The 15,643-nt window shown below is 34.9% G+C and overlaps 1 protein-coding gene across 3 annotated transcripts in view; it reads right to left on the reverse strand.

The window, feature by feature from the left end:
* The window catches only part of VPS13A (vacuolar protein sorting 13 homolog A (S. cerevisiae)), a 159,579-nt gene that overhangs the window by 116,907 nt on the left and 27,029 nt on the right, over nucleotides 1-15,643 (reverse strand). For all 3 annotated transcript variants that reach the window (XM_004677556.2, XM_004677558.2, XM_004677559.2), the window contains exons 8-15: nucleotides 14,057-14,116; nucleotides 13,487-13,567; nucleotides 13,024-13,081; nucleotides 3,972-4,099; nucleotides 3,689-3,795; nucleotides 2,254-2,425; nucleotides 695-757; nucleotides 123-252 (exon numbers count right to left, since the gene is read on the reverse strand). In XM_004677556.2, the coding sequence (XP_004677613.1) occupies nucleotides 123-252; nucleotides 695-757; nucleotides 2,254-2,425; nucleotides 3,689-3,795; nucleotides 3,972-4,099; nucleotides 13,024-13,081; nucleotides 13,487-13,567; nucleotides 14,057-14,116 (799 nt within the window). The remainder of the gene's footprint in view (nucleotides 1-122; nucleotides 253-694; nucleotides 758-2,253; nucleotides 2,426-3,688; nucleotides 3,796-3,971; nucleotides 4,100-13,023; nucleotides 13,082-13,486; nucleotides 13,568-14,056; nucleotides 14,117-15,643) is intronic.

The raw sequence follows: 15,643 nt of genomic DNA on the forward strand, positions 1-15,643 counted from the left end.
GATCTGCCTGTTCTGCTTCCCGCTCTGTCCCTGGTGAATCCTCTCACCCTCCGCATCTCTGGCCTGTACCCCAGTTCTGTATGAATAAATAAATAAATCTTTAAAAAAAAAAATGGACATACTTCCAGGTTCAGTATCAGGTTGTCCTTTACTTTTTGGTTCTGACCAATCCCACAGCCAGTGAAACCATCCTTTGTTATCCTCTAGATCTTCTGTTCCTTCTATGTAAATCTTGTGTCCAGCTTTCTTTACCTGAAATGAGTAAATTTTCAATCTAAAAAAACAGAAGCATATTTCCAAAACTTATTTAATTGAGTGAAAAAATATACCCAATAAGCACATTGACAATAGTACACAGTAACTTCATCATTAGCCAACATAAAAATTTAGGATTTCAACGTAGTTAGCACCAATAGTTCAGGAGATAATTAAAAATATAACTAGTCTTTCCTCTTTATATAAACTCTTAGTAGTGGGTCATTAGCCTAAATTTAGAATTTTTTTCACATGAAACCTGTTTAATTTAAATGGATATGGCAAAAGACTGTCTGATTTTCTTATAAAACAAAATAAATCTGAGCTCCATTGATAGCAAATAGATTATAACTGCATAATGCTAATCACAGCACAGCATCTGTCAAACGCATAGGAGTGGAGACATATTTTTACTAATTTAAAGGTATTTTGGAATTACCTCAACTTCTGCTTGTTGTCTTGCTATAGTTATATTAAATACATCCAGGGATTTTTCCAACTCCTAAAAAATATAAATGAAAATTAACATTACATAAATAACAACTTGAATATATAATCTCTCAAATGCTGCACTAAAGATAAGGAAACAGAAAGTAGAACACTCCATCAATGCCTATTAAATTCTGAAAAACAATATTTGTACACAAGTGAGCTAGGAAATGTGCACCCAGTAATGACGAAGTAACTTTTTAAAGAAATCAAACATGACATGCATGAGTTATAAATCTGTCATACACACACACACACACACACGATACCAAACATACAGTGTATGAAATGATTTATTTGGGTTATAATTACAGATAAACATACTAGTGACACTTAAACTAAAATATTAATTCTTCATGTTATGTGTACTGATCATATGTTACCATTAAGATATTCCAATCTAGATCTAGATAAACTTAAAATCCACTTTTAAATTTCATACTATTCAAAGTAAGCTTGGTTCTTGAAATAAACTAAATCTTCCATCTTATCTATACACTATTTCCATGACTACTTTTGAGATGTCTATGCTCAAATCACCATTTCCCCCAAAAGAGAAGCAACCATAACTGACTATTATTTAGAAAACAACTTAACGCAGGATTGTACTGTAGGCTGACTGGGAGGACTTGGTAACGATCTAAAACCAAGTAAACAATCTGTCACCATTCTAAAAGACCACTCAATGCAAACTTCATAGTAGCCTAGGTCTTCTGAAATGTCTCTTATCACAAAGATAAAAATAAAACTCAACCATTAGAGGGGGCTCCTAATAGGAAATTACCCTGGACATTGAGCAGTTACTACAAAGTTAGTTTATTTCCCTTTTTGTCCCTAAGCTATGCCTTAATCCATTCGTAAAACATTACCCGCTGGAGTATACCATAATGCTAAAAGATAAATGTAGTCTTTATAGAATTTTAGGACACACAAGTAAAAATAAAGTTACTAGTAAAAACTAGGTATGTGAGGAGAGTTAAGAGAAAAGGATCTCTGTATGGACAGAAAAGTTTATATAAGATGGAACTTAAGATGAACTTGGGGCATTAGTAAAATGGGCTAGGCAGAATTGAGGAAAGGTAGATGCAGGGCATGTGCAGTCTTGGCTATCAGCACAAGAATCATACAGACAGAAGACAGGATTATTACTAATGAACACCTAGGTGTTGACACAGGGGAAAGACAGTGGTAACGAAATCTAACAGTTTGAAACTAACACAAAGAAGACTGAAACCAATGTATCAAGTATATTTCAGGCCTTGGAATCTAATAATCTCCTAACATGAAGCTCCAAATTTCTCCAGTTTGAGAACAATTTCGAATTCCAAAAGTTCACATGTGAGCATCACCAGAACACTGACTATCCAACTGAAGTTAAGAACAGGAATACAGAAACAGTCTGACTCAAAAAACCAGTCAAACAAAATTAAAACAAGTAAGTAGGAACTGATGGTCACTAGAGACTAAAGAGTTATCTAGTACAAAATACCAGTTTTTAAAAATGCTAACCTCAAAAGCAAGGAGAAGTTCAATAGATAGCTTCTTAGTTGTTAGTTTTTGTTTGTACAGTTCTTTGTATTGCTTCATTTTTTGCCTATGAGCTTTAATATGCTTCCATGACCACATTCGTAAACGGGGGGCAACATTTACTTCAAGGATACCTTGTATAGCATAGGCCCACCTAGTTAAAAAACAAAAACATACTTAGCAGTTTTAAACCAACAGTATTACATGATATTGCTTCTATTCTAAAAATACAAATTAGCTGTAATAGACTACTAAAAGGTATCGTATCTGATCATTTGCTTGTTCACAGTACTATCTATATTAATGATACAGTATTATTTTATCTTTAAGAGAAAATAGATTAAAATCATTGATTTTTGCATAAACATGGCTCAATAGAAAAACTGAGTGTTAATTACCAAATAGCACTTTAGCCTCCTGCACAGTCAAAGAGTTCTAGAGATTAGACAAGAGCTTAGAAACTAGAATACAAAACTTTTTAATATACAAAAAGGTTATAGTTTTTAGACACCGTAACATTTTGAGGTTTCAACGTGTCCAATATGGAAGTTTGGGGAAAAAAAATTTTTTTTAAAGATTTATTTATGCATGCAGAACTAGGGTACAGGCTAGAGGCACAGGGGTGGTGAGAGGATTCACCAGAGACAGAGTGGGAAGCAGAACAGGCTGACTAATGAAAAAAACTGCCAAGGGGAGCAGTGGGCAGGTCAGGAGAGGTCTGCCGCGCCATGTGGTTCACCTTCAGGGTAGGCAGGGATCAAACTCATACAGAAGTGGCTTAAGCTTCTTAGTGCTGTGCTTTAACCTGCTGCGCCACCAGGGAGGGCCAGAAGTTTGAAAATTTTGGTTTGAAAATTTTGAAGAACATAGCATAGCTGGACAACAGTGATATACTTTTTAAGATTTATTTATTTATGCATACAGAACTGAGGTACAGGCTAGAGGTGCCAGGACGGTGAAAGGATTCACAAGAGACAGAGTGGGGAGCAGCACAGGCTGACTAACAAAGTACGCTGCTGAGGGGAGCAGTGGGCGGGTCAGGAGAGGTCTGCCACGCCATGTGGATCACCTCTAGGGCAGGGATCGAACACATGCTGAAGTGGCTTTAGCTTATGAGTGCTGTGCTTTAACCCACTGCGCCACCAGGGAGTACCCAGTGATAAACTTTTTAAGTAATTCCAAAAATACAGTAAAATTGATGGCATTCCAGTATTTTTAGTTGTTAATTCCAGTACAAAGAATCCCATAAGTCAGTTAACATAAGTGTGAGTGCAATATAACCTTCTAACCACAAATCAAACTGTATTTGTAGCAATCCTTAAAAAGAGTATCTTAAAAAATTACTCAAGTCAAGAAATTTGTTTTTGTGCATCATTTTTTAAATCTGAAAAAAAAAAAAAAAAAACCAACACTTTACCATTCTCTGGCATTGTAGTGAACAGGTACATCAGGCCTGTATTTCCTATATGGCAAATTTTGTGTCATCATATCAATTGATTCAAGAAGCTCCATAACACTGAAATACTGAAGAATAAGAAACTGTTTTAATTTTTTGTCAATTGTTGAAGATATAAGCTAAGTTATTAACATTTTAAAGAGCTATTATCATGTGACATTGTGAAATTTTGATGAATATTTAAAATCGTAGTTCTGCTTTTATCAAACTAAACTCACGTTTAAATTTTCTATGGAAATCTTACCTGTTGTTTATTAAATTGAATTGCTATGTCATGTAACTCAACTTCCAGGTTTATCTTGGGAGCAGAAAAGTCAAAATCTGATCGGCGATTCATCTGAAGTTTGGCATTAGCAGATATGGGGTAAAATACTGAAAAATACAAATTTTAAAATACTGAATACATTCCAAGAATCTCAAAGTACTGAATAAATCAAATTTAAAATGCTGATTTTCATTTCCTGAAAATTCTTTCAATAGCTCCTCTATTTCCACAATGCTATAATTTGGTCAAATGCACTATCAATTCATTAATGGAGGAAATTCTTCAGTGTTCCATAAGAAAAAAAGAGACTAAGTACCATCAAAACATCAATATAATCCTGAAAAGTCAGTACACTAAAAACAAAAAGTCCAGACTAGCACCAGCAGAATCCTCATTCCACCCACCCCCACCCCCAACCTACCAAGGCAGACACAGATGGTAGCAGGAAGCAGATTCCAGGGAGCAAAACAGGAAGTGGAGCCAGCACCAGTGATGGCTCCCAAAGGCAGACACCTCAAATGCAAGTTATGGGGGGGGGGGGAGAACCACTATAAGCAGCAACAGGAGTCCTCAGAGGACTATTACACCACAAAAAGGATAAATCCCCAGAACCCAGTCACAAAAATGTAGAACATCTATTATCAGATGCAAGAGTTCAAAATTTCTGTGATAAAGAAATGAATGCACTGAGAAATAAAAACAGAAGACTGACACAACCTATAAATAAGAAAATAATAGACACACTTGACATAAAAAAATAAATACAACAGATTAAAAACTTCTGGAGAAAGTTATGGAATTGGATAGGCTAAATGGAATCAATCGGTAATCCTATAGAGGTTATGCACAAAGAATGGATAGAACAGAAGTAAAAAAGAAAAAAAAGAATACTTTGAGAATAAACCAATTGCATTAGGAAAAGCAATGGAATCCAAGAGGGGTAAGAGACAAAAGGAACAGAATATGAATTTAAAGAAATAATACAGAAAAAGTTCCAAACCTAGAGAAGCAATTAAACATACAAGTTCAGGAAGCTAAAAGAACAGGGTACCTAAGCAAATGGACCTTCATACAGACATACAGCCATGAAAATTATGAATTTCAGACAAAAGACTAATATTGAAGTTGGCAAAGAAGAAACAGCACATAAAGGAACTCCTACCAGATTTACATCAGACTTCTCTGAGGAAACACTATGGACAAGCTGACAATGGAATATGATCAGAAAACTTAAGGTAAAATCTGCCAGCAAAGATTGTATCTTGCAAGGCATTCTACTTCAGATATGAGGAAAAAATTAAAGCATTCTCAGACAAATAGAAACTGAGAGTTTGCAAATACTAGGCCTTGCCCTAAGAAATAGTGAATGGAATTCTTGTATATAAGGCAAATTAACTTCAAAGAAACTAGAAGCAGCACAAAATTAAGAACAAAATAGCAGTAATAGGCTTTCATGTATAAATAATTATCAATGGACTGAACTCAAAAATCAGGTTTGGTATGAAAATAATACAACTTTCTGCTGTACCCAGAAAATGCACCTGCGCTCTGAAGGTAAACACAAGCTCATAAAAAGACTCAAGAGTACAGGGATGAGAAATCCTACAAGCAAACAGGACCCAAAGGAACGCAAGGACAGCCATACTTACATAAAATAGATGTCCAACTTAAAAAAGGTAACAAGAGACAAGAATAGACAATTATGTAATAATTAAGTAATATTGAGGAAATAATTCACCAAGAAGACATAACTCTCAAGGCTATATACTCACCAAAGTAGCATCAAAATATACTAGGCAATTATTTGCAACTCCAAAAACACATGTTGAAAAAAACACACTTATAGTAAGATTTCAACACTTCACTCTCACCAATGGACAGAAAATAAACAGTGACACAATGGTCTTAAATAAAGACTTAGACAATATGGAACTAACAGACATTTATAGGACACCGCAGAAAAACTGAATATACATTCTTCTCATGTAGACACAACATTCTCCAGTATTGGCCATATTTTGGGTCACAAAATGCCTATCAATAAATTCATAAAGACTAAAATCGTACTAGACATCTTCTCTGACTTTCAGGTATCAAACCACACATGAACTACAAAAAGAAAGCAAGGAATTCCATTTTGTGTAAACTCAACACCACACTACTATGAGGAGGAAATCAAAGCAAAAAAATTTAAAATACCTGGAAACAGACCCTCCCTGGTGGTGCAGCAGGTTAAAGCACAGCACTAAAAAGCTAAAGCGACTCCTCATGGGTTTGATCCCTGCCTGCCCCAGAGGTGATCCACATGGTGGGCAGGCCTCTTGTGACCCGCCCGCTGCTCCCCTCAGCAGTGTACTTCGTTGATCTGCCTGTTCTGCTTCCCATTCTGTCTCTGGCGATCGTCTCACTGCCCCTGCGCCTCTGGGCTGTACCCAATTCTGTATGCATAAATAAATCTTTAAAAAAAAAAATGTGGAGATAAGCTAGGTCACAACCTTCCAGAACTTACAGGGCAGCAAAAAGAATACTAAAAGGCAAGTATAGATAACAGTAGTATAGGTCCACTAAGAAAAAATAAATAAATAAAAATCATAAACTAAGAAAAATACCTAGTAAATTACTCTGTCTCTCATCTTGGGGAACTAGAAAAATAACACAACCAAAAACCAGTAGAAGGAAGAAATAAAAATTAGAGCATAAATAAATGAAATAGAAATAGAAAAAAGACAACCCAAAAGATCAATGACACAAAAATCTGGTTCACTGAAAAAGCAAAACCAAACAGACAAAATGCTCACAAAGAAAATAAGGGCCAAAATTCTAATAAACAGAGTTAGAAACAAAGTAAGCGGACCCCCCTTTCGCCACAAGGGGTTAAAGTGCACACTGAGAAGCTATCTGTAGCCACTGCAGTGCCATCTCTCTTGTCTTGCCCACTACTCCCCTCAGCAATATATTTCAGTCAATACGCCTTTTCTATTCCCTACTGTTTCTGGTGAATCCTCTCACCACCTGCACCTCCAGTCCAGTTCTTGTATGTATAAATAAATAAATCTTAAAAAAAAATAAAGAGAAAGAAAAGTTGTAACACAATGCAAAAGATCTTAATTATCTTAATCAGAACATAGTCTACTATAAACATTTATATGCTCAATAACCTAGGAGAGATGGACAAATTGTTAGAATTATACAATCTTCCAAGACTGAGTAGGCGAAAAATAGAGAACCTGACCAAACCCTAATCACAAGCAAGTTAAGTGCAACAGTTGTTAAAAAACTCTCCTCCTAAACAAAAGTACAGGACTAGACAGCTTCAAAATGATTTTTGCCAAACCTTCTAAGATAAACTAATACCTATCCTCCCCCAGCTCTTCCAAAAAATTGGGCAAGATGGAATACTCTCAAAGATATTTCATGCGATCAGCATTATTCAAACATCAAAACTAAAGACAACACTACAAAAGAAAACAACAAATGTCCCTGATGAACAGAGATGCAAGATCCTGAATAAAATCTTGGCAAACCAAATCCAACAATACATATCATGATTGAATGGACATAAGGATGGCTGAACATGGACATAAGGATGGCTGAACATCCCAAAACTCAATGTAATTCACACCACATCAACAAAAATAAAGATATGAAACACATATGAACAGATCAATAAATGCTAAGAAAGCATCTGATGAGATTCAATATCTACTTATGTTGAAAAATGGGGATGTCATTTAACATAATAAAACCCATACTTCAAAAATTCACAGCTAACATCATTCTCAAGTGAGAAAATGGATAGCTTTTCCACTAAAGATGTGGTCCAAGACAAGATAGCACACTCTCAGCACTACTGTTCAATACAGTATTAGAAGCTCTAGGCAGAGAGCAATTAGGCAATAGAAGGTTAACGAAGGAATTCAAATCAGGAAAAAAGAATGAAAATTATCATTACTTGATGACAATATGCTATGCTAAGAGCCCTAAGAATTCCACTGAAAAGCTAATTGAAACAATACATAAGTTCAATAAATTAACAGGTTATAAAATTAATACATATAAATAAGCTACCTTCATATATTATATTGTAAGATAGAAGAGGAAGAAATTAAGGAAACAACCCCATTTAAAATCACACTAAAAAATCTAAATACCTAGCAGAAAAGAAAAGTGGTGAAAGTCCTACAAGAAAAGACAATATTTTTAAAAGAAAAAAAAAAAAAGAAATGCAAAAGTCAGTATTGTCAAATGTGTTACCCAAATCAATGTACAGATCAAATGCAACCCCCTCAAAATTTTAAGGGCATTATTCAAAGAAATAAAACTACTGAAATTCATATGGAACTACAAAACCCCATACAGAACCAAAGAAATTCTGACAAAAAAAGACCAGTGGTGGTATCATACTTCTAGATTCCAAACTATACTATAAAGGTGTAATAACTAAAACACCATTGTATTGAAGCAAAACAGACACACAGCCCAAAAAGGTAAAGTACAATACTATGAAGCTGTCCACAGCCACTGCAACACGATTTAGATCCCCAGCCAGGGAGGTGACCCATCTGGCATGGCAGACCTCTCCTGTCTCACCAGTTGCTCCCCTCAGCAGTGTATTTCAGTGGGTCCATCTTACCTGCTCCCCACTTGCCTCTGGTGAATCCTCTCACAACCCCCCTGCACCTCTGGCCTGTACCCCAGTTCTTATATGCACAAAAATCTTTAAAACTCACACACACAGACCAGTGGAGTATAACTGAGACCCTAAAAATAAATCCACAGCTATACGGACAATTAATCTACAACAGTGGAACTAAGCCCTCGTAATTGTAAGGAAAGTCTCTTTTTTCCTTTCTTTTCCTTCCCCCACCCCACCCTTCTGAGTACCCAATATTTATTCCAGTCTTTTGTTTGTTTACCCTCCACCAAGCCACCCATACCTATATCCCACCTTTCTCCCCTCCACCTGATTCCCTCTGGTAACCAATTATCTTTTTGCTGAGTTCAAATTTTTATTCTATTGTTTGCATCAAATTGTTTTTATATGTTGCACATGAGTGAAACCATCTGAAATCTTTTCTTTTTGACTGGTTGCATTCAACAAAATCACCTTAAATTTCATCCATTTGGACCCAAATGCCAGTGTTTTCTTTTTCTTCACAGCTGTGTAATATTCCATTGAATGTATGCTCCACAGTTTCTCCATTCATCTGTTGCCATGACTTGGCAATTGTAAACAGTGTTGCTATGTACATAGGTGTGGACAGAGCTTTTCATGTTAGATTTTTTTCAGATTATCTGGATAAATATCTAATAACAGTATTGCTGTGGATGAGAGCTCCTTTTTTCATTGCTACCTTGCCAACATTTGTTGATTATGTTCAATTTTATATGGGCCATTCTCACACAGGGTCAGGTGGTATTTTGTGGTTTTGATTTGTATTTCTCTTATAATAACTGATACTGAACTTTTCTTATCTATGTAAGTCATCTAAAATGTCTTCTATAAAGAAATGTCTATTGAGGTCTTTTGCTCACATTTTAAACAAGGTCATTTATTTCTTTGTTGTTGGATTGTGTAATAAGTACTTTGTAAATTTTGGAGATCAACCCCTTGTCAGATGTATGGTATATAGGTATTTTTTCCCATTCTGTTGGCTACCTTTTTGTTTTGAGATTTTTTTTTTTTTTTGAGGTATAAAAGCTTTTAAGTTTGATGTATCTCATTTGCTTGGTTTTGCTTTTGTATTTGTATTTCCAAATACATCATACTGATAGTGTCCTGTAGTATGTCCCCTACATTTTCTTCCATGTACTTTATGGTTTTGGTTCTTAAATCCAAATCTGTAATTCATTATGAATAATTTTTGCATATAATGTGAAATATGGATCATGCTTTATTTTTGTTCATGTGGCAATCCATGTCTCCCATCACCATTTACTCAAAAGACTACTGTCTCCACTGACATTCCTTTGTTGAAAATCAGCTGTCCCAGTGCAACACTATGAAGCTACCTGAAGCCATGCAGCACAGGGAGGTAACCAACATGGCGTGGCAGACCTCTCCTGACCTGCCCGCTGTTCACCTCAGAAGTGTGTTTCAGTAAAATCTGCCTGTTATGCTCCCTACTTTGTCTCTGGTGAATGCTCTCACATACACCCCTGCACCTGTGACCTGTACCCCAGTTCTTGTATGCATAAAATAAACCTTTAAAAAAGAAAATCAGTTGTCCGTATTTATATGGATTGATCTCTAGGCTTTCAATTCTGTTCCATCAGTCTGAGTTTGTTTTTTGTTCCAGTTTTGATTACTGTTGTTGTATAATATTGTTTGAAAACAGGAAATGTGATGCTTCCATTTTTCCTCTTTTCTGTCAGATTGTTTTAGTTATTCAGGATCATTTGTGGTCCCATATAAATTTGATGAATGTTTTATTTCCTTAAAAAAAAAAAGGCACTGGTATTTTGATAGGAATAGCATTAAACCTATAAATTGCTTCCAGTAACATGGTAATTTTAATGTTATTTCTTCTACTGATGAGCATGGGATCTTTCCATTTTTTTCCTGTTCTTTTATTTAATAGTTTTTAATTGCCATTGTATAGTTCCCTCAGCGACTTCTTTAAGTTTATTCAGGAAATTGTGTTCAACAAATGGAGTTAGGAAAAGTGGAACTGCCACATGCAAAAGGATGAAACAAGAACTCAAAATTGATAAGTCTTGGATGTGAGATCTGTAACCATAAAAAATATAGAAGAAAATATAGCCAAAAATAACATAATATAAGCTTTCAGGGGTGTCTTCACAGATAGGTATCCACAAGCAAAGGAAACAAGAGGTTATTAACAACTGGGACAGCATGGAACAAAAAGTTTCTGTACAGTTAAAGAAGTCATAACTAAAACAAAAACACCCTACTGAATGGGATAAAATACTTGCATACCATATATCTGACAAGAGGATGATTAGCAAGGGTCTACAAATAATTCATACAAGTCAACAACAAAAACCAAAGAACCTAAAGTCAAAAAAATATGGACAGAAGAGCTAGACACTTCTCCAAAAATACACACAGATGACCAACAATAAACATGAAATATACTTGTCATCACTTAAATGTAAGGGAAATTCAAATCAAAATCACAATGATAAACTATATTACACCTCTGAGAAAAAAAGTCTATTATCTGAAATAAGCATTGATGAGAATGTGGAGGGGAAAAAACAGAACACTCTTATGTTGTTGGTGAGGACATTGAATGGAAAGGACCACTATTTATGGAAAACAGGAAGGAGACTTTGAAAGATTAAGAAATTGGTATGCCTTATGTCCCAGCAATTTTTCTCCAAGGTATCTACCTGAAGAATACACAAACAGTAATTCAAGGAAAACTTACACCACCATGTTCATGGTAGAACTATTTACAATAGCCAAACTATGGAAACAAACCCAAGTACCCAAAAACAGTACTTGGGTACATCAAGTAGATGTGTGTCTGTGTGTGTGTACTGGAATACTAACTGGTAATGAAAAAGATAAACACACGCCAAGTGCTGCAACACAGTCAGAAGGAGAGGTAAATTCCAGACAGTAGCACATATGTATGGAATATAGAGAAACCAAAAGAAGGGTCAGGAAAGTATAATACCAATATTTGAAAAATTAAATTATTCCTCTTCCAACAGTAATTAAGTAAATACAAGCCAATTGTAACTGTAATCATCTATCAATTCCTGAAGTCTAACATCTTCTCTCAGATATTAGCCCCTAAATGTAAGCAATTTCACCATCTTTCCAAAAGCACAGCCTCTCAGCTCCTGAATTCCTCCATCTTACTTATCTCCTGGGCTAGAATAGCAAATCAATGTCAGACCCTCATTAAACTTAGTATCAAGCATCCAATTCTTATATGACTACTCTAATATTCCAATACCAACTGTTAAGTACCATGAGGCCCACCAATCATTAATTTTCTAACGTTGCTCTTTTACTTCTGTTTCTTGTCCTCAATTCCCTCCTTACCCTGCTGAAATGCCATGACTAGTAATTTTAATCATTCCCTTAAGAGTCACCGTTAACTCCTTTGTCATCCTTATTTTGTCAGTATTCAGCTGGACAAAGTTGTAACGATTTTTACATTTTTAAAGAATTTGAAACAAAAGACTGTATGATAGACCTTACAGAGTATATATCATACAAAATGTAAAATACTATGTAAGATACTATGTAGCCCTTTACACACAGTAATAACTCTCAAATATTAGTGTTCATCAGAATCATCAGGAAGTCCTGTTAAAACAGGGCCCTCCCTGGTGGCGCAGCAGGTTAAAGTGCAGCCTTGCAAGTGAGCCACAGCCACTTCAGTGCAAGTTCAATCCCCACCCCAGGGGTGACTCACATGGTGTGGCAGACCTCTTCTGTCTCACCTGCTGCTCCCCTCAGCAGTGTACCTCATACATCTGTCTGTTCTGCTTGTTCTCCACTCTGTCTCTGGTGAACCCTCTCACCACCCTTGCATCTCTGGCCTGTACCCCAGTTCTGTATGCATAAATAAGTAAATCTTTTTTTAAAATGAAAAAAAAACAAAACCCATACTGTTGAGCCTCACTCTCAAATGTTGATTCAGCACCCTAGAATTTGTGTTTCTACCAAGTTTCCAAGTAGTAGTGATGCTGCTGGTCTGAACCATACTTTTGAGAATATTCCTCTAAGTTAATTCTTTTTTCTCATTCCCTAAATGACTTTATGATAGTTTCTGCTCCCTCAAAAACACCTCAGCTATAGTTAAAAAAAAATCAGAAATTTTCATGAACTTCTATCACCATATATTTCTCTCAACTAATGTTAGCCCAATATTAGCACTCTCCTAAAAGAAATATGGATTGTAAATGAATGGACCAGAATACATCAAGAATACAATTAATTACATAAGATCAAATTAGCAAAATGTTGCAATGGCAACATCAACAATATTAATTTAAAATCTGTAGTCATTATTTTAATTACACTTTTTAGTCTATGAGACGTACTTACCAAAATCATACCCTTCTGGAACAATGTCTTTATTGACAATACCATTCTTCAAGCTGTCCTATTAAAAGACAAATTGATTTCATTTACATTCATACTAGTATTCCTTTATCCACACAGCCCTATTATATCAAATTATTTAAAAAGCAATTTGGAAAGACAACCAGGAGGAAATATTTGTGGAAAATTCTGAAGTCCTAGACAATATATCATTAAGCTATTAGTATAAAAACAGTCTAGGAACTATTAAGATTTATATAAACATATATATATGTGTGTGTGTATATATATATATAAACATGCTTGCATACGACCACAAATTTATTCATCTATTTCTGTAAAATTTGCTGAAGAAGCTGAGTAGGAAAAAAGACCCGACTACAGTTTGCTAGAAAACTGAAAAACAAAATCCTATGTGAAATATACCAATAAATGTCGATATATACACATCAAAAAATTCACTTACCAATGACTCTTCATAATTATCAAGATAGAACATCTGCGATTTCACATTCCAATAGGCAAAAAGGTTATCCAATCGAATTAACTGAAAATATATCAAGCTTATTATGGTTTCATTTTCAATGAAGGATCTTTAACATTTAAATTTTCAGATGTTTTAAATAACTGAGTCATTTAAGTTAAGCAAATAAAAAAAATCACCAAAACCTTTATTTTTGTTGAACTTTCAACTGAGTTAAATATACCAACCACCCACATGGTAGAAAATCTGCATATAATTTTTGACTCTGAAAACTTCACTACTAACAGCCTGCTGTTAACCAAAATCCCTAACAACGTAGTCAATTATTTCATATTTTGCATATTATATGTATTGCACACTACAGTCTTACAGTTAGTAGGCTAAAGAAAATGGTATTAAGAAATCACAAGAAAAAATACATTTAACATATTAATTCACACAAGTTTTTGTAAGTGGACTTATGGTAGTTCAAATCTATGTTGTTTGCAGGGAAACTGTATTAACATTTGCCTTTCTTAAAGTTGGTCACATCCGTAAGTAAATACATTTTACCTTATGAAATAATTTCTCAGTGTCATCATGTAAAGATGGAACCCAGTATGGGTCAGTTGTCTGAAAAAGGGGAAAGCAGTAAAAATGTCATATAAATGTGAAATGGCAGAGTCATAAATTATATATGTCTCATGCTCTAGATAAATTCCCATGAAAATATCCTTCAAAGAATATTAACTGATCACAAGAAAGACTGCTCTCAAGGAGCTTACTGAAAAAGGAAATAAAAGCAACTATAAACAGGTAAATGCCTCCAAAAGGGTTAAACACACAGCTGTCTGGGAAAACATGGCAGGAGACTCACACTCTCAGGGTTATGATAAAGTGATGGTTAGCCTTTTATATGATTTATGAATAGAAATTATATATTCTAAGGTCAGCAGGAACAGAAAAATAAGCTATTTTAAGAGAGGACTAGGATGATTTTTTAGAGAGATGGCTTTTTTTTTTTTTAAAGCGAACTGAATGAGTTTTAGTATGTATTAGGATCACCTGGAGGGATTTAAAACATACAGATCCCAACCTGATTAAGTCTGGGTTGAGGGACAAAATTCCATGAACCTCCAAAGGTAATGGTCAAAACCTCCTTTTTACCAATGATCTTCAAACATACAAATCCAATAGCTAGTTCTCCATCCTTATTGTCTGACCTAACAGCAGCATCTGACCACTTACCACACCAACTTTATCAAGTAACTTTTCATTTTGTCTTTTTTTCCTTTTATTTTTTGGCTCACAGTGAATCCAAGTTTTAAAAAGATATAGATGGAAACCAAATAGATAAATAAAAGTAGGTAATGAAATACTATACGGCAATTAAATGGAATCACATTACATGTAAAAACAGACAAATGTCAAATACACAAAAGAGAAAACTTATAAAAGAACTATGCAAAAAGTATACATTTTTAATGGGTTATTATGTAAGTATAAAAGTTTGGGATGTTTACCTCTGGACTAGAAAGGAAGAATTAATGGGGAACAAAAGGGACTTAAATTTTATCCACAGCAGTTCATTCAGAAAGTTTTTAGAAGTTAATCTGATTAATTAATTCAATTGCTCAATTTGAATATAGAAAATGGTATCCTCTATGTGTCACTCTACTTGTAAAATTCTTCAAAAAAATATGCCTGGCTAGTAATTATAGTGTAGAAATTGATTTTTAAAATACTTTTCATTATTCAAATTTCTGGTATGAGCATTACTTTAGAAATATATTAAAGTTTTATTAAAAAACACTGAATATAATTAGCAAGCAATGATATGTCTTTACGTATTTTTTAAAAGATTTACTTATGCATTCAAGAACTACGGTACAGGTCAGAGATGCCAAGGGTAAAAGGATTCACCAGAGACAGAGTGGGGGACAGAACAGGTGGATCTACTGAAATACACTGCTGAGCAGAGCAGCAGAAGTGACAAGAGAGGTCTGCTGTTTCACAAGGGTCAGCTCCCTCACCAGGGGTCAAATTCAAGCAGCAGTAGCTGAGGATAGCTTCAGAGTGCTGCACTTTAACCCTTGCATCACCAGGGAGGTTCCGGTCTTTATATATTAAATTTTATTATCAACCATTTTTGAAATGTAA

This window comes from Condylura cristata, unplaced genomic scaffold (genome assembly GCF_000260355.1).
Source record: "Condylura cristata isolate star-nosed mole 26May11 unplaced genomic scaffold, ConCri1.0 scaffold00006, whole genome shotgun sequence".
In the NCBI taxonomy this organism is placed as follows: domain Eukaryota; kingdom Metazoa; phylum Chordata; class Mammalia; order Eulipotyphla; family Talpidae; genus Condylura; species Condylura cristata.